The 19,426-nt window shown below is 44.2% G+C and overlaps 1 protein-coding gene across 6 annotated transcripts; it reads right to left on the bottom strand.

The window, feature by feature from the left end:
- Positions 1–3,111: 3,111 nt before the first annotated feature.
- Positions 3,112–18,787, bottom strand: LOC146440327 (uncharacterized). 6 transcript variants are annotated; one of them, XM_085056928.1, is made up of 24 exons: positions 18,473–18,783; positions 18,302–18,394; positions 18,144–18,202; positions 17,915–18,007; positions 16,155–16,282; positions 14,651–14,797; positions 14,414–14,485; positions 13,559–13,726; positions 13,371–13,467; positions 12,325–12,542; positions 11,126–11,279; positions 10,068–10,276; positions 8,724–8,841; positions 7,656–7,861; positions 6,900–7,017; positions 6,652–6,818; positions 6,427–6,527; positions 6,214–6,335; positions 6,046–6,096; positions 5,768–5,951; positions 5,562–5,685; positions 4,358–4,454; positions 4,041–4,142; positions 3,112–3,516 (listed from the first exon to the last, which is right to left on the bottom strand). In XM_085056928.1, exons 2-23 carry the CDS (start codon positions 18,328–18,330, stop codon positions 4,060–4,062), a joined length of 2,745 nt encoding a protein of 914 aa, XP_084913054.1. In that variant the 5' UTR covers positions 18,331–18,394; positions 18,473–18,783; the 3' UTR covers positions 3,112–3,516; positions 4,041–4,059. The 6 variants fall into 6 exon arrangements, with proteins under 6 accessions (XP_084913054.1, XP_084913055.1, XP_084913053.1 ...); XM_085056929.1 differs by having other exon boundaries at positions 3,112–3,538; positions 18,302–18,784; XM_085056927.1 differs by having other exon boundaries at positions 18,302–18,783.
- Positions 18,788–19,426: the final 639 nt, after the last annotated feature.

Below are 19,426 nucleotides of genomic sequence, written 5' to 3'. Positions count from 1 at the left end.
TCCACTGCCCTTGTCAAAGTCATGGGGCTGCATCAGTAAGTCCAACAGGTGTTTGGTTGCTGCTAATGTACCATGACTCTCTTTACTCTGGCCAGAAATGTTTCAGACATGAATAATTCTTAGAAATAATAATTTTGCAAGGTTTCCTACTTATAAACCTGCTCTCCCAAACCCTTGACTTTCTTTCCAGAGCTGTCACTGGCAGCTCTTCTGTTTGGCTTGTTCCCCATAGCCAGGGTCAATTTGGCAATGAGTAACTGTTCTCACCTGATGATTTACCTCCAAACTTACGAAAAACCCAGTGAATTCCATAATATGTTACAGAATGTCAAAGAATAACATGACTGCCTTACAGAAGGAGGCGAAGAGTAACATTCGTCACCCTGTGCTTTTCCCTATTACTTCATTTGTCCTACTGAAACACAGGAGGAGGGGTTGTCACATAATTTGCAATGTTGCAGGGCCTTTCCCTTGCTTTTGCAGAAAGGTAAAACAATCTGACAGAACACCAGGGTTAGCAGGGCATCAAGCAGTGTGAGAAGGGTTTCATGTAGGTTTATTGTGAGATACAGCATGGGGAACAAGGAGAGCCTTTCCAAATGGAAGGCTGTGGCGCATTGAGGGCAAAGGGTTTGGTTGTCAAGTAGCCAGAATTGGTCTCTCTTCCACATGCCTGCTTTCCAAGTGAGCAACAGAAGTAATTCAGCATTAAAAGCCTGAAATTCTTAGGCTTTTACAACTGAGGACTGCACTGTGCACTTCTTGCGTAGTAGGTAACCTTGTGACTGAGGAGTGAAAGGTATACTATTCATATTTTTTGAGGATTGAACACCTCTATCTCAATCAAGCTCAGCTATGCAGGCCATTCTCTCTATTGCCTACCAGGAAGGGAAGGATTCAGAAAAGCAAAAGCAATGTTAAAAACTGGAGATTGCGAGTGGAAAGACAATATCCAGTATTCTTTTATGTCAGCAGGTTATTGTTCATCTGCCTCATCCTTTTAACAGGGCAGGGGCTGGATCAGTGGAGCAGATTCTGTCCCAGCCCATGGCTTTCATGCATAATGGAAGGTCTGGTTGCTTTTTATGAAAAAATTTGCTGTGAGATCTAGTCAAGGTGGAGGCCCCACTTCCAGCATGTTGTGACCATTTAAGCTGAACACTGGTCCATTTCCAAAGATTATTTTCAAGACTCTCATTGTAGGATCCCTTTAGTCCATGAGTAGGGAGGGATTGAATGCAGTCCAGAGCATCGATTCCTACAACTCACAATGATCAGGTTTTTCATCACTCATGTCTGTGTTGCACAATGAGCATGTGATATTGGCCTGAAGGACATCCTTGTCTCCTAGCAAGGAACAGCTGGTCTAGCTATGTGCCAGACATCACGACAGTAGGTTTCAACCTAACTCCTGTTGCTATTGAAGAGGCTGATCGGTGCTCTCCAGGCTAGGGACTCTCCAGCATGGGAACTCTGGTGTGCCTCTTACTGTGCACTTAAATAACTTTCCCAATTCCTTTTCTCCCCATTGACTGAATAATGGAAGCTTGTTCAACTACAGTGGTATGACCAGAGGGGTCCCTGAAAGCTAATCCAAGGAACCATTTAAGCCCATAGGACTGAAAACTGCAATCTAGGGCAGGAGTTAGGTGAAGTTCTATCTGCAACATCTGAGAGGCAGGAATAGTCTCAAGAGAATGTAGGTGCAGAGCAATACAGCTGTGCAATAGCATGGCTGAATCACATCTTGGGAAATACAGCCTCAAAGGTAAGCAGGGAATGCCTAACCCTAAAACGCTGTGAGATTCAGTGTGAAAATCATCATCTACATAATGAACAGCAACCAAGGCAGGAGAGAGACCAAGGATGTGGAATTGCTCTGGCTTGTCTATAGGAAGGTGGAAATCTGAAATGCCTGTTGAAATGGGAAAGCAAGTCTGTCTCCCTTTTTCCATCTCCCTTCCAATGTATGTGGAAGAGAAAGGTCTCCTCACCTGTCAGGTGGTGGGTGAAAGGGTATGGAATGCTCCTGGACTACTTCCTGGTTTTCCAGGGCAAAAGAGGAGGATCTGGGATCTCCTACTTGCTGCAGACAAGTTTATCTGGATATACTCTGCAAGACTGCAAAACTAGTGAACCTTAATGACAGTGCACCAGACCTGATGCTCACCTGTGTGGCCTAAGAGCACTGAGAAAAGAATTAGCATTTAGTCAGTATTGTTGTCCATTCCCATTTGCCAGTTTCTAGAGGACTGCATTTTAGATTAACAGAAAGTTAACCTAAACATATGAGTTTGTAGCTGTTGTTAAAAATAGGGAGTGTGCTCTCCTGGCCAATGCATGGGAGCAGCATCTTGCTGGGCTCTGCAGTGTGGGCTGTGGACAGCAGAGTGCACTGCTCGTGCAGCACAGGAAGGCAGCGCCCAGGCAGCTGCTGGGGTGTCCTGGGGTCCCAGCACCCTCCCATTCCTTTTTACAGATATTACTCCTGCAGGTACAGCCTTAACAGGGCATTTATTCAGCAATCGTCTCAGGCATGACTGCAGCTTTTGGGAAGTGGGTCATGTGTGTGCACTGATCAGCCAGCCTGGGAAGGGGGTGGCTGCAGGAGCTGGGAAACCCTCTGGAGACTTCACACAAGTGTGTTATCAGCACAAGTGTGCTATCTGCCCTCTCTGCACTGCTGTTGAACATCTACCCATGCTGCAGCCACATCTACAGGCACATCCTGAGAGTGATTACAGGTGGTCGTGTGGCAGGTTTGTATTTGAACTCTAAAACATAATAATAATTTTTTAAAAGGGCTTTCTGTGTGCACAGAAAGCAAAAATACCGGGTAAGTTGTCATTTTTACTCATATTAGAGCATCCATCTACTTACATTTTGTAAAGTTAGCCTTTTCCATACAGGAGAAGGTGAGAGGAAAATGAGGAACTAACAAGTTTCCAAGGATGACAGGTTGATGTAATGATATAGACAAAACTCTGCATTAATGGGAAGAAGCCTGATACATGTGGAAGGGGTGTTGGCAGCGATGGCTCAGCTCTTTGAAGCCAGTGTTGGTACACCAGATGGTTGCTGTTGCACATTAGCAAAGGAGATGTTCTGTACTTACATTGCTCTGATGTATTTTTATTTGACTTTTCAGATTTGCACTTTAAATTCAGATGGAAGGATTGGCAGTTACTTTATGATATATTACAAGAAACAGCCATAATCAGGGCTGGAATAATTTTAGTGATCTGCAAGTCCATATTTCAGCAGCTGGAAGAAACACAAAGTGTTATTTTGCAGCCTTGAGTCATTTTCTGGTAAGTTTTCTTCTGTAGCCACCTCAGAGAGGCAACAGGTTGCAAGATTTACTGATCTTGTTAGCAGACCAAGAACTTTCCAGAGCTGTCCCACTATCTGGTCTTTAAATTTCATGCAGATAGTTCTGGTGGTCTCTGGAAGAAGTAGCTCCTCTGTCCAGTGGCACTGTTTGGAAAGCAGCCAGCACAGCAGAGCCTTCAGGTGCTGTTGGAGACACACACAGAGGCTGAAGTGAGGAGTGATGCTGGAGCACACAGCTCAACAGCTCTGGCTCTCCAAGGGCAGATGCAGCTATAGGACAAACCCTACTGTTTGGAGGATTTGGATCATTCGAAAACATTTGGAATAGGGCAGTGACTTGTGCCTTAGTGTTTGTTTCTAAAATTTTGGATCCATTTTCTCTCAGACTGAGGGCAGTCTCGTTGAAAACCTGCTGAAATAATACCTGGCTCCAAAACTGCCTGCCATGGCCCAACTCCAACATGCCCTGCTCTACTGCTCACATCTGCTCCAGAGCCACGCCACCTGTGTTTGGCTTGGCAGGGAGCTCTCCTTCTTCCCTCTCTTGTGGGCTCAAGCTGAGACCATGGGACTGCAAACCATGTCCATTCCCTAGTTCTTGTCACCGAGCTTTTATTTTTGAGGTCCTCAAGTAAAGGCTCTGCATTGCTTGTGTCTTAAAGCATGGTGATTTCTCTGGGTTAGTACACAGGGCTTGGTGTTCTTACCAAATTCAGTGTATGTGTGTCATCTTAGATCTGGAGCAACGATCCATACTGGTCCAGCAAGTACATAGCCCTGGAGACTGTCAGAATGGTGACCTGGAAAGCCTGAGAATGATACACGGTGTGTTTGTGCAGTTTTTAAAGAATACATTCATGCTGCATGTTAAATGCTCATCTATTAAAGCATGAACTAAAGGTAACATCAGTGCTCACAGTCCATGTTCGAGACATTTCAGATGCCAACGTCAGAGGTCTTAAATCTCTGAGAAACATCAGGTCAGGGATGCATTGCAATGGCTCTTTTCCGCCTGCACACCTACCCTTCCTCTCCCAGCTTGAGCTGCACTGTCCTCTGCAGGTGCTGCCAGATTGTGTGTTGGTAGGAGAGCATGCTGCCACCAAACAGTGCACATACACCTGAGAAGAAGAAAAAGTGGCACTTTTCTTTTGATTTCCATATCAAATCCCACTTTGCAGAGCATAATTTTGTCTTTTGTTCGCCTTTCTCAGAAACTACAGCTGATTAGACTTAGGCTTCTCTGAACACTTCCATGTGGCACCTTCTAGCTGAACCTGCTTTGAATTTTAAAGCTGGTGTCAAGGAAACCCTCAAGCAGTCTGGTAACTGAGAGGCTGAGACAGGAGAATTTAAAACCTCATGTGCTGCAGTGCATCAAAGCTAGACAGAAACTCAATCTGGTGCTTGCTGCAGCTGCACACTTAGGAAGCAGCACAAGCCAGAATTGCATCATGTTCATTTCTAGCAAGTGCAAGAGTTGAGGTGCCTATGAAACTATGAGTAAATAATGATGCAGTTACTTGAGCTGCCCAGGCAGGGTGAACACACCATGGCTGATACCAGTCCATGTAGTCAGGACAGGCAGTTTACACAGCTGGGTGCATGAGGAGCAAAGTACCCTCAGGAGACTGTCCTGGGATTTTCTTTGCTCTACTTAGTCCTTAAAGGAGAACAGGATCTCAAACCTTAAGACCAAACCCACATGCCTCTGCTTCCCTGCCCATTGGGCTGACACCTAGGGGATGGATGACTGCGTGGGACAGATGGGGGACAACAGAGCTGAATTTCATGTGAATATTGGGACATATATCTGCTCTAGACATTTTGAGCTGAAGCACTATGAATCTGATCCTACACAAAGCCAGAACCGCCATATAAAAATCATATTTACACACCAAATTATTTTCTTTCTTTCAGCCAATCCAATTTCAAGTCAGCTGGGTGGCAGAGGAGATTTGAGAACTAAATTAAAGCTGCACACCAGTCAGAGTACTTGAGTTGACTGCTGGCTAGAGTTTGAGTCTGTGAGGTGCTTAAATCAATTATTTTTCCAAAACATAGAGCCATAGAATACCTCAGGTTAGAAGGGACCATAAGGATCATCAAGTCCAACTTCCTGCTCCTTGCAGGACTACCTCCAACTAAACCAAATGACTAAGAGCATCATCCAGGCACTTCAAGGATAGGGTCCATGGGTGGGAGGTGAGCCTTTCACTCAATCTTACCCGTCCCAGTTGCTGTGCTGAGGTCCTTACTGCCAGCCTTTTAAAGTGAGAAGGGTGTCTCACCCTGGGGCTAACAGGTACCGGGCAGAACTCTGCAGCAAACTCACTGCCATTAATTGCACACCTATTTGAGAGGAAAGATCAACAGATCTCAGCAGAAATGAGGGCTTTGCTGATGAGTACATTGGACATTTAATATTACTTGCCCATCCACAGTGATGTTCCATTTTGGGGTGCTGTTGAAGTCTGGAGATCTGGCTCCCCAGCAATGTTCCAGGTATAACTCGACACTGGGGCTCTCATCTTTCAGCTCCACCTCAAGAAAAACAGGCTCCACAAGTTGTTTGAGTATTGCCATGTTGGGCTCATAGAATTCCATGAAGGATTCATCTTGAGAAAAGGTCAGGGGATTTTGTTGTTGTTTAATTTTATTTGAACTAAAACATGTTTGGGAATTCTCAGATTTTCATAGGAGAAGATTTACCTTTGGACACTCTTGAAACTACATTCAGAGCTTGTCTTACCCTTCTGTGAGCTGCAGAGAAGGAAATGTTAGTGAGGTTCTTTCGTTGAAAGCAGGACATGTTTTAACAAGGGAACTTTGGAGTGAAAAGTCAGAGAGGTTTAAAAATGGAGGAAGAGAAATGCCCACCTGCAGTATTCAAATGCGGAACCATCGTCCCGGAGCCAAAGGGAGGGGATGTGGCTGCGTCACTGGCAAAGGCACCAAGCACTAGGGTCTCTTTTGCTTGATAGTAGCACAAGACTGTTAGTCTAGAACAGGAGAAATGGCAATTTTGGTGTTCACATCTACTTCCCAGCAGCTGTAGAAAAGTGAACAAGGTCAGTGAGCAGCAGCTCCTACCTGTAGTCAGGATCTCTTGTGATTCTTGGTATGCTCTGTCCTGGAAGAGTCTCTTTCTCATATGAGATTTCATTCTCATAAATAATGTAATCACCTTCAAACTGTGCACATGGGAAGCTCATTATAAATTGACTCTTCTCAGGAGCTGGGGCAGGGGAACAAAAGAGAAAATGCAGGAGAGGCAGAGACTTCCAGCAGGTGTATCTGCTCTGGCCATGGGCTTACCCTTACTGAAGTGCCACAGGTAGTGACATGGAACTTGAAGAAGGCATGGGCTTCACTGTACTCTCTAGGCTTGCAAGAGCTGTCCCTTAGCTTGGTTTTGCTCATGTCAATGGCAGGAACTGTCTTCATTTGGGCAGATATCATTATGGTACCATCAGGGTGGCATACTGAGAAAGTCAGAGGGTTGGCTATGAGCTCAAAGAAAGAATCACACATCTTTGTATTGATTGATCAGTTGCATAACTTACTTATAAATGCTGAAGAATTAAAAGTGCAGCTAATGGAGAACATCTGTAAGGTCTCCATAGTTCTCAGTTTCCTTAGGGAAACATCAAACCTTGCTTTAATTTTCTGAAAGGACACTTCCTGTGAAAGATGAGATGGAGGAGATATGTTATGTAACTTCTGTTACAGTAAATCATTCATGTGTACAAAGCTCTGCTCCTTAGCTTGTGACACTTGAATACTAACAAGTCACAAGAGTTAAGTCAGCGTGAAGCCTGACTGATGCAGCATGGGGGCAGAAATTTTCTTCTATGAATTAATCAATCACTGTCACAGAGATAAATTTTGGCTGATTATTGTTGAATAGTTCAAATGTTTATTACAGCATCAATTTTCCCCTGCCATGTCTTAACATTTCTACAAAAAAGTTCTTTTAAAAGAGCTTCTTTCATAAAAGCAGTATTGAAATATTGTTTCTGGCTCAGTGCAGATGGGACATTTTGCCTCATCTTACTAAAAACACAGAGGAGTTTGTTTTTGAAGACTTGGTGCATATCTTTTAGAGACAAGTAGGGACTACAGACTGCATAATACATGGCATTACCAGAAGGGTCCATGTCTGATGCCTCCTGTCCTGCTTGCCCTGGCTTAGAGTCTTTCCCTCTGGTGGTTTTCTAATATGTTTAATACCACAGCACTACAGACTGCGACTGTAGGACACTGTGAAAGCAAACAATCCAATGTGCTTTAAAGAAAGCATTGCTAAACAGCTGCTGTACCTCATAGATGAGTCCCCCAGCAAACAGAGGTATTTGCAGGATCAGGTGTGTGGAGTTGGTAGCTGCAAGATAGCCATTGGTGAGGGCAAGGTGCTGGCTCAGGAGCTTGTTACCAAGGTACAGATCCCAGTACTGGTGCAAGCCAAACGTGGGCAGGGTTAGGTACAGGTTGTCTTCATCACAGTGACCAACTGCTTCTGGTACTTCTGTGGGAAGAAGGTGGGATGAAGAGTTAGCAAGGAAGGAAGGCTTGAGCAGTGGTGTTTTGCCCAGGCAGGGATTTCTGTCACAGGTAAAAAAACCTAGCAGCCTGTTATGTGCATGCTGGCATTGTCTGCAGGGCTTGGCTGTGTTGTGGGTGTAGCAGCTCACATCTGCTGGGGTGGGGAATCCTCCTGCTCTAGCAGTGGCCTGCCAGCTTGCTTCCAGGTCTGCTCCCTGGTTCAGGAAGGCAAGCTGAGCTATGTATGTAAATATACTTTTTGCTCAGCCTTCTTTGAGCTGAACCTAGAGCTATTTCAATGATAAAATAGGACAGTGAGGAGACTGTCACCTTTGTGGCATGCAAAAAACTCATCAATTTGAGAAAATACCAAACAGACCTCCTGACTGTTTCAGTAAGCTGCTAAGTACAGCCCTTCATGGATGATTTCTCCTTAGACAAATGCTGGTTTTGGGGATCAGAGAAATTTATTTGAGTCAGTTAAGTTCTGCCCTGGATGCAGAAACAGAATAATGTTTGTGGACAAACTGAAACTTGTAGCAATGTCTGAAAGTTTTGCCAGCAGATGTATGTTCTAGTTCTGAGGCATCTTGTTCACTGAGTGTGCAAGCCAACTTCTACACACTTGTTTTATTGCTCTCAGTGTCTCGAGGGCAGGCTGTCTTGCCAGTATGCAGAAGAGCTGCCATCAGTGGAGCAGCAACTTGGCTGCTACCACCAATGAGCTATGGAGGGGTGGGGTTTTCCCCAAAACTCTCACCCTCACTGTAATGTTCTCACTAAATTCAGTGACAGCCTGACCCATGCTATTGACGCAAAGCAGTTCATGTCAGGGGAAAGCTTACCAATATCAGCAATCACACACTCCACCTCTGCAGAATGGTAATAGAGTGTCATCTCTGGGCCCACGCTAAGGGTGTAGTTAATCAGGAGGGTGTATTTTGTTTCATTTCTATTCACATACTAAAAGAGAGAGAGAAGTTTAAGGCTGCAGCAGCTTTTGGAATAGGCAGGCATCTATATCCTGAACAACATTAAATAATTATTCCAAAACCTTCCTCTCCCCTGCAAATAGCTCAGTCTCCAAAAGCATCAATTCAGCTGGCCTAAAACTATTCAGAAATCTGGCCTGGATTCAACAGCTTTTTTAGCCAAACATAAATGTGGAGAATGTTGTGCCTTTTCAGAAAATGCAGACACAAGTGAACACAGTGGTGGTTCCTCTGTAGCCCAATGGTGAAAGAGCTCATAGAAGGAGATCCAGGTCCAAATGCTTATTCTTCTTAACTCAGAGTGTGGGCTGAACCCAGGAGAGTAAGTAATCGGTTAAACAGAAGGTGTGAGGAGATGCTGTGAGAGATCTCTTTCAATATCCTCTTTTACTTCACTGAAAGTGCTCCCAAAGCAAAACCTGGTGTTCAACCTGAAAGAAATACTTCTGATTTTTTTTTTTTTTTTGCCTGCTTTGATCCTTAATGCAATTTGACTGTGGTTTGACTGCAGCCTGAAAACTATTTGCCCAAATCCTGTGCGTTCACAATGTTGTTCCTTGTAATAGCATCACAGCTCTGCGTGGTTTGGTTGAAAGAGTGGTAGAGGACTTGCAGTTATGCATCCTCCCACTGAAATGAGGGGTTGAAATCCCTCTGTGAGTATATACTTTTAATAAATATTTAGATTACAAGCAATCTGAAGCTTAACAAAATTACATGTAGAGTACCCCGAGCCTGCCCGTAACATGCTCGCATGGGGCATGGCTGTGCCAGCAGTCAAATGGCTCTGCACAAACAGTGGGTTCAGGAGTTTCTGCATGTTGGAAACTGGTGTTTGCCAGCATTGCAATAATTGATTTATTTTTCCAAGACACTCCTGCTTCAAGGGGGAGCATCAAATACAGTTTTGACAAACCTCTTCCTGTTGGATGTGTACTCGGACATTAGCCATGCTGACAGGCACTAAAGGAAGTCACATTTCATCCCATCTAATTACACTTGATACTGATCTTCTAGAGATCTATGGAGAGCAAGGTGGGGACATAAAAATGCTAATCTTAAGTCAGATGAGCTCAGACTCATTGACACCTTTATGATCAAGGGACTGTTGTTGGCTAATAAAAACTGGACCATGTTCTGCAAAAGGATTGCCCCACCTCCTCCACTCTGCTGCTGAAGTGACCTGCTGTATCCTACCTCTTTTAGAACATATGGATCATCAAAAGAGACTTCCAGGATAAATCCTTTTGTTCTATTAGAAAAGGGAGTTTCATAAATCTTGAAGCCGTGGTGCTGTGCTTCCCTCAGGGTAAATGGCACATTTCCTATTGAGATTGCCACCAGAGAGACATCGGGAAGAAAGTGTCCAAATGCAACATTAAATAGCCGTTCCTCTGGCACAGTATCTGCAGGGAGAGAACATCAAATTACTGCTGATGTGGATCAAATAACGAAGACAGTTGGGGTGGCCTCCCATTCAAATTCCAGGAAACTTAGCCAACAGCCATCTCTTTAATGGCTCTGATTAATGAGTGTTTGTGTTCTAGTCAGATCTGAAATATTCTGAGTGCATGAGAATTGCTTCAAGCTGCAGGGGATTAACAATAAATACATACAACGTTATAGAAAGTGGATTCAGTCACTTTCTAGAGGTGCACTATGATGTGCAATGCCTTTGCTATAAAGAAATCTAGAATCTAGTTCAGCCACATAAAACGTGGAAAAATTATCATAATGTACGGTAAGAGGCTCCTTTTTCTTTCTACATCAGTTTTCCAAACAGCTCCAAATATGTTTAGTGCCTTAATGCATTGGAAAATATAATTTAAAAACCATGACTGCAGCACTGGGTGGCACAGTGATTTCAGTATGCTCCCAAGGTATCAAATGCAGGCAGTTTGGAGGAGAAAATACTATCACTGAACGCTGTCCTCAGATAGTTCTTCTTCCCAGTGTGATAACTGCACATCCCAATATCTTTATACCAGGGTCCCAGAGCTCACTGGAAAAATCCAGATGTTAACATGAATGTTTATATTTTTATGAGCAGCTTATAAGTTAAGGCTAAATGGGTTTTGTTGGAGGTTTGTTTTATTTTTCTTTTTAATATATAATACTTGGATTTTGACTTTGCCTAGAAAATTGGAAGTAGGAGTTGAGAACATTCTGGTGAACTTGGATGTGTGGCACAGGTCAAGTGGAGCAATGTATAGCACACCAGATGATTGGTAAAGTCAATGGAAGGAATAACTTACTGTTGATAACAGTTGGTATTTGTGGCATGAAAGGTGTGGTGATGGATTTGATGACTGTGTACTTCGTGGTTTGCCAGGCTGCATCTGTCCATGTGTGCTCCAAAAACAGGTCAATACTGTAAAGGACTCCATACACACCATCAGATATGGAGCTCTAGGAGGTAAAATGTGTAATTAAGTCTTAATTCTCAGTAGCTCAATAAAGGGATGACTGAATATGGTTAAAGTTCTTACACTAGAAAGAGAAAATTGTATTCTAGTACAGCTTGGGATGGATTTTGCTAGGGGAGCTTCTTTGTTTGATAGCTTGGCCCATTTGTCTGGTCCTTGAGTGGCTCAGATATTGCTGAGGTTCTTAATAAAGACATACCAGGTTTTCAGGGAGGTCTTCATTAAATGTAGTATGTCACCATATTTGTGGTTTTTTTTTTTTTTTTTTTACAATCCCTGTACTACTAGTCATATCTCTTGTTCTGTCCAGTACATAAAAAGTGAATTTCTAAAGGGGATAAGTTAAAATTAAACCAATCTAATCTTGTAGGAATATTGCCAGCTCCTTTTTAGGTGTTCAAAGTCAAACTGGATGGAGTTTTGAACAAATTGATCTAGTAAAAGATTTTTTGGCCCATGGCAGGGAAGTGTGGAGTAGATGATCTTTAAAGGTGCTTTCTAGAGTAGTTTATTCTATTCTGTTCTACTGAACATATTTTTTTGACATTGCCTCTCTATCTGTAAATTATAGATTGATGAGGAATAAACTGTGTTCAAAGCAGGCAGCTGCACCCCAGCTACATGCAGAGAACCTGTCCCTGCTAAATCATGCTGTCTTCATGGAAATTGCCTGGGAAATTACTCCTTGAGCCAGGCCAGAATTAACCAGGACTGGTTTCATTACTGAACAACATAGACAATTGAATTTCAGTGTCCAGGAATACCTTTACCCTTGATTTATTAGTATGTCTTACAAATTACTAACAAAACGCAGTCTCTTGTTTCTATCATGTTTTGTCATCATAAATTCTTAGTTTCTGAGTAGGTGCTTTCAAGACACAGTGAAGTAGCATCTAGTTCTTCAAATATTTATTGTATCTACAAATTTTAAGCAGCGATCAATCAGTATTTGGAATTGTCATGATTTGGAAACATCTTCCATAGTATAGGCCCTCAAATGTATTTGTGTGTGGCAGGTTTTTACTAACCTCTAGCTTGCCTCCATCTGCTCCAATTGGGATGGTTATTCTGATGTGTGTCTCGTTGTGCTCCAGTAAGTAGTTCTTCTCCTTTGGATTCACTATGACTTGATCATCCACTCCCATTACAATGTTTGTAGACAGGAAGGTGGATTCCTGAACCACTAGTGTGGGGATAACTCTTGGCACAGTCCATGTTAGCACAGTGTCAGTGAAGCTGATGCCATCTGTCGAGTCAGACAGACAGTTCCAGGGGAGGGGCAATTGGAGTTACCACTCAGTCATGTCTCTGCCTCTCCCTGGCTCCATTTCACCAGGATATCTCTACAGCTTTCACTGAGGCAACAACTTGTGGGATATTAGCCAAATGATGGCTATTTTGTCACAGAGACCCTGGCACTCGAAGCAGACCTGAATCACCAGTTTCAGGTGAATCATTAATTTATTCAGAAGAGCTGGCAGCCATGCTCCCAGCTACCTGCGCTGCTGTCCTTCTGTTCCCAGGGCTTACGGCAAAAGGAACAGGACACAGAGCAACTTGTTTGGACCTTCTTGAAATACTGGCCACAACAACTTAAAAGCTCCTGCTTCCTCATAATTATATTAATACATTAATACTCCTCTGTGAGAGCCAGGTTCAGCCACCACTCCTCTGACAAAAGCCAGGCTAGTTCTGCCTCTTCAGAGAAAAAGACTAGGTGAGTTCCAAGGATGCAGAACTGCATGCCTTGCATAGAGTTGTATGAAAGAGGAGAGCCAAAGCTGTGGGATTAGTACAGGGGAGTCTCCTTGGCTCTTCTATAGCAGCTTTACTTGTCTTTGGTTCTAACGTGGGGATTTGAGAAGCCAGAGACAAGGCATGACACTGCACTGGGAGCACAAGTAACACAGTGTCACAGCAGGGAACGTTTGTCCGGGACTAAAGCCACAGACTCTTAGCTCATGTTGCTCTGAGGGCAGCTTGTAAACCTCTTCTCTAAGCGAGAATGGGAAGACTGTGTTTTCTTCTAGCTCCTTAGGTGGTTATTTTTAGCGAAGAAGGAAGAGATCCTTACCAACAGGACAGGAGACAGTCGTGTCAATCAGCAAAAGCAGCCACCGCTGCCTGTACATGGAAGTGGAAGTGACCATGTTCATATTTACACCACTGACCTGTTTGAGCCCAGGCAGAAAAAGAGAGCTGATGTTCTAGAGAGGCAGGGGAACAGCAGAGCTTTGTGTCTGGCTGGGATCAACAACTCACCACGCTGATGTCAGACTCGTTGCTGCGGTAGGGCGCTCGCAGGTACACTCGGGACAGGGTGTTATTGAAGCTGTAGCCCAGTTTTACTGCCTCACTTACTGTTATTCTCTTTCTCCCTGATGGAGAAACAAACATCAGTTGCCATTGCTGGTATGCAACATTTTGAGTCTGCAAGAGAGAGATGAGCTACATCAGTTCTAAGTCTACCAAAGTCTCTTAAAAAGCTATGATATTGTAGTGCCAATTGTAGTCCTGCTGCTGGGCACCACTGAGGACAAGCTGGCTCCTCTTGACATCTTTCCTTCAGATACTTGTGTACATTGGTAAGATCCCCTCCTAGTCTTCCCCAGACTAAACAGGCCCAACTCCCTCAGCTTTTCCTCATAAGAGAGATTCTCCAGTCATCATTTCCCCCTAATTCTTTCCAGCTTCAAATATTTTTCATCTCAGGGACTCCTGAGCTATCTGTAGCTTCTTTGTATTTTGTATGTCTTATTGGATTTCTCTTCAGTCAATTTTTCCAGGCTCTCCTTGGGTTCAAGTAAGCTTTTAGCAGCCACAACATCTTTTGGTGATGAGCTTGACAGTTTCACTACCCATTGTGTGAAGAATCACCTACCTTTGTTTGTCTTGAACCCAGTTTCCACTAATGGAACAAGCATATGACTCTGTTCTCCCACCTAAATATCTTTTTGCAGTCTAGAGGTCTAAAAATACTTGAGCGGTTTTCAGTACTTGATGGCAAATTTGTCATCTCCCTTTTCTTTCAGAGATGGAGCTTTGCCCCAAGAATGACTCATAAGACTAGAGAGAAGAGGCAGGCTAGGAACTGTTAGGAAAGACTCCCCTTCATACCTCTGGCAGTGCTGACATCCATGCTACGGTGTAGTCATTTGAAACTGCTGGGACATCAGTCTTCACTGACACCTGGGGACACAAGAGATCTACAGGTACACACTCTGCTAAATATCAACAGGTTGCTATTACACCTGGTACATGGGGTACAACCAGCTTCTGACAGGAATTTGTGGAGGCTGCTGTGCCTGGCAGGGAGATTGGATGTAGCCTCGCCTTCAGTGGGGAAGTTTTTACCTCCATGTAGTTTTCTTCACACACAATTTCTCTTGAAGCCCAGGAAGTGTAGGAGCAATACATAGGGTAGGTGTAGGTGACAGCTGCCCTCATGCTTGAAAATGAGGAGACTTTGATGTTCACAGTCAGTGAAAACAGCTCATCTGCCTGGGAAGAAAAACTGGCAATTCAGTAGATGGTGTGGAAGGCTCCAGGAGTGGCTGCATGGGACCATCCAGCCCAGAGTCCTGTTTCTGAGAGTTTTATAGTGGTGAGAACAGGCTGAGAGCTGCAGTGAAAGGTCCTCCAACATACCACCGTGTCTGAAGTGCTTTGTGTGCAGGGTCTTTCTGAGCCAGGGACATTGCCTCAGCACTCACAGCCTTTGCCTCAGACCCCATCTCAGCACTATTCTTGCCACACTGTGAAGGAGCAGCTGGTCAAGGGAAGATCTGACCTACCTTCCCATGAGGTTCATGTTTCTCCCATTTGTGACTCTGGGTGTCTCCACATGGAGAGAAAGTACAGGAACTTTTGTTTTAATGCAGATAGTTCAGATTGATCCTACAAATGCTGTTTAGTGTCTATCCTGACTAGCTCCAGTAAGAAATCGTTTTGGTTCTTCAACTCCCCAGGGGCCACACACAGAGCCATGGACTGTCCTTCTATCTGACATGGATGTGTATTTTTCTACAGAAAAAGGCAAAACCTTTCAGAGAAATTTCCAGCCTGGAAATCCAGGTCATTGCACAGCACACTGTACACCCCTGCTCTTGTTAGCTAACCTCTGCCTATAAAGTTTTACCATATTTTTTCTGTGGGGCTTCCAGGACCAACCAGACTAAACATGGACAAGCAATGAAGTTTCTACTCTGATTTGTTCTGGTTTTGGGTACGTTTCATCTCAACTAACATTTAGAAATTAGAAATCCAGGCTACGCTTTTACATGTGTTTTTGGAAGGGATGAATCACCTTCCGGAGATGCCTGCTTCTCTCCATTGACTATTGTGGAAGAGTAAACAACTAGTTTAGACTAGACATTATCTTTTAGATGGCTAAAGTTACGTGAGACAAATCTGGGTCTCATAGACGTGTGTGATCTACGTTCCTAGGCATGTGTTAACAGGCACATTACCACACAAATTAAGCCAGGAAATGATCTGCCAGAATCACACTGCAAACATTGCTTTTTCAAGCAGATGCCTACTTCTTTCCAGAGAGGCTTTCAAGAAACTCTCTGGCAAGTCAGCAGCTACAAGGATATGCTTGAGAACTGGCAGCTAGTCAGCAGCATTAGGATAAGTGTCATTCCATGGAGAAAGGAAATCCCATGTCAGTCACACTGAGCAAACCTCATAGCAGAGAGCCGTTGCCTATTCATTTCTGCTCTACACTACCAACACTAGTTCCTTGAGCTCCGTATTCTCGAAGCATGCCATTAGAATGCCACATAATATCTCAGTCTTGTATTATTGGAGAAGATGGACTGCCTGAGCTGTTTCCAAGCCCATGCCTGGGCCTTACCTCATTGGCCACATGACAGCCGAGCACTGATGCACGGAAGACAGGATTGCCCCACACGTCTTCTGACAGGACATAGCCACAGCGAGATGCAAGCTTCTCATCCAGCAGAACAGGGCCAGAATAGGGATCTGCAGAAAAAGGGAATGATATGGGATGTAATACTCAAGGCATGGGGCAGAGTGGTGCTGAGGCCCTCTCAGGCAGCTCTCCTCCACGTGGGTTGGGTGCTCTCCAGTGACACGTGTTCCTAAGGAGCTGGTGACACTGTTCTGGCATGTGTGGGAGTGCATGAGACAGTCTGGCATGACTCAAGCTCACACATGTAATGTGCACTTCAATGCCTGTTTCTTTGTGTCCAGAAGCTTGTGCCATTGCCACTTTGAATTGCTGTTATGGAGAGTTTATCTGAAGCATCAGCTACATTTCTCCCTCCCTGATTTTGCTCTCTGGAAAATAGCTATTAAGCCCATCCATTTTTAAAAATCATCAAGTTGTAATAATCTCACGCTCATTCTGCTCAAAGGATGCAGTCACAGACCTGTTTTGGGTGGGCACTTTTACATATTGATCAGGTTTGCTGCTCATCTCTGAGTGCTGTGAAACCCATGGGGAAGTCAAGTAAGAGACACCACAGGGGCTGGCTGTGCTCAGCTCTTGATGATGGTAGAGTTAATAACATCATATTTTATTAACTATCTGCCCTCTGATTAAGGAACTATTTTAGTCTTGGGTTAGACACAAGAATCCATACAAATAGATAGGGTTTACCTAGCTGCTACTGCAATTTCTAGATTGTCTGTCATGTTTATATGTCGAACAGCTCTAGAACTGTGTTTAAGCAGATGTATGCCTGCAGCTGGGACAGGCTCAGGAGATAAGTGGAAATAATTCTGGAAGAAGAAGGAATAACTTTTATGAGACCAACTGATAGAGCTGGAAGAAAAAACATTTTGTGCCTGAAGGCTGGTCTGTTTCTTCCAGCAGTATCAGTTGCTCTCATAAATGCTATCCCTTCTGCCCACACCCTTTCCGTACTTGATTTTTTCAGTTCTGCCTCCAAATCAAATGAAAAAAACCCCCATAACCTAGGAAAAAGTGCACTGGTCTCAAGAGAAATTAATCAGGTTTGGGGTGAAATCACATACTTTTTACAATCTGATGTGAACATTTTCTGGTTTTCATTTTGGTTCAGTAGATTTTTGTTTTCCTCAATAAAATGGAAACTCTTACTCCAATCTGAATGAGGGTATTTAATTGCCATTGTGGTATTAAATAAAAAGGAAATAAAACCCCCTCCAAAGTCCTTTAATAGCTGCAGCACTCACTCGGCACTCACTGAGAGTGTGTTCTCTGGGTATTACCCAGCCTGTACTGCTGTTGTCATTGTGCTGTTCAGGACATAGCCAATCTGCAATGTTGTCTTTGTTTTCCTCGCTAGACACATGAAAGGGCTCAGCAGAGGAAAGAATGAAAGCCAAATGTCAGCCCTTCCTCCTCAGACCATCCTTTCTCCCTTCCCAGCATTGTAGCTGTGCAGGGCAGAGGCAGCTGTGGCTGCAGTTCCCAACTTTACTCCTCTGTAGGGGTGGTGGCCAAACTGAGGTGGGAGAGGCCAGCTCAGGTGACATGGATGTGCTGCAGGTTCCTTGGAGTGAGCTACCCATTATCAATAGATGGCAGCAGCATCCAGATCACAGACTATGATCACTTAGGTGATTCCCCAGCCTTCATGTTATTCAGGGCTGCCACTTGTAACTCACCATAGATTTCCAGCTGGAAGAACTTTCCCTGGAGCAAGAGTTTATTCAGTTTCATCCAAAAAATTCTGGAGCGGCAACTGCTCTCTACAAAACCTGGTGGGAGCACATATAGAGCAGATGAGTCAGTGGGACCAGAGGGCAGAGAAGAGGCACATTGTGTTACAAGCAAAATAACCAAGTTCTCATCCTTGCCTCTCTCCTCACTATGTTTTTATCATGTTTCACCAACCTGGGGGAGCCATTTGCCTCCCTTGTCCCAGCCAGAACAGCAAGAAAACCAGCCAGATCCTGCAGTACAAGCACATGAACTAATAACAGGGAAAACAGAGAGGAAAAAAAAAGGATCAAAATAGAAAATTAAGGAGGTGGAAACCAAAGTCTTGTTACCTGCATAGCGAGTGACCCACAGCCTCCATCTGTCCCCAGAGACCTGTGAATGGGCAGGAAAGCCCTCCTCCCTGTGAAGTTAAATGGACCCAGCTGTGCAGATGGAACTTGGTCAGAGCCAGAAGGAGGGGTACAGGTTACCTTTTACAGATTGTGCTGTCTTCTCCAAACCTTGTGTGTGGACCAGGAGAAGCCAGTGGCTTCTGTTGTGGAAGGACAGCTGGGCTGAATCCTGCAGTGCCCTCCAACGTTATCAGAGCTCACTCCTGGCAGCAGGAGGCAGCTCCCTCTCTCTGGGAGGGCACAGCACCCTCCTGCCAGGTATTTGCAAGGTCAGAGGCTGCTGCTGAGCCTAACTGTAATGAGTACAGCAGAGGGTGCTTGAGGCTTTCCATCAACCCCTGGGAAGTATTCTCATTCCTTACAAGCCAGTTGGGTAGCTCTGGCTTCAGGTCTTTAGAGCACATGAAACATTTCCCCGGAGGTATTTTAATTGGGTTTACACAGGAAATACATTTTTGTTTCTGCGAAATATCCCAGTGACCCAGCCATGCCAGAGATAACAGCAGTACTTTGGCAGCTGAACATTTTGCTTTTGTGGATCCAGTTGGGTTGCCCTTTGATTTGTTTGATTATCAGAGAGTGTTTTGGTGAAAACATCTTGTTTTTAGAAATGCTGCGATATCTCTGTATCAGTCAGACCATATGCAGGTCTGTAAATGGCCAAACATATTGCCTGGGAAAGTCTTTGCTCCTGATGGGAGTTGTTTCTCTGGGACTGCAAGTGACCCAGGAAAGAAAGGCTGAGAGGTTTGGTGAGACAAAATTACAGCTTGTGTGGCATGGATGAGCCATGGTGGGGTGAAGAGTGCAGGAGACTTAAGCTGACATTTTAGCCACTGAAACCCAGGGCTCAGTTTCCTTTTTGTCCCCATTTTGGGCCATTGCCCAACAGTTCTTACCTTACTTTGGTCCACAGGCATGAGCAGAGCTGTGCTGCAAAACTGAGATTGTTTTTTGTCACGGTCCACTCGTAAGCAGACGCGTGATGGTTCATACCAGCTACGATCTCAGAGTGCAAAAAGGAAAAGAAAACACAAAATGCAACAAGTCAAGGGAGTTAAA

The sequence above is a fragment of the Lichenostomus cassidix genome, chromosome 3 (assembly GCF_008360975.1).
Source record: "Lichenostomus cassidix isolate B80296 chromosome 3, HeHo_3.0, whole genome shotgun sequence".
NCBI lineage: Eukaryota > Metazoa > Chordata > Aves > Passeriformes > Meliphagidae > Lichenostomus > Lichenostomus cassidix.
The sequence above is the reverse complement of the archived record's forward strand: the minus strand, read 5'-3'. Positions and strand labels throughout refer to the sequence as shown.

What these genes read in the sequence shown, in the direction of transcription:
- LOC146440327 (XM_085056929.1), bottom strand. Translation starts at nt 18,330, where the DNA reads ATGGAGGCTGTGGGTCACTCGCTATGCAG. An exon ending in AGTTTCAAGAGTGTCCAAAG is followed by an intron (nt 5,952 to 6,045) that starts GTAAATCTTCTC and finishes CCTTTTCTCAAG; the next exon opens with ATGAATCCTTCATGGAATTC. An exon ending in TGGAACATCACTGTGGATGG is followed by an intron (nt 5,686 to 5,767) that starts GCAAGTAATATT and finishes CCTCTCAAATAG; the next exon opens with GTGTGCAATTAATGGCAGTG.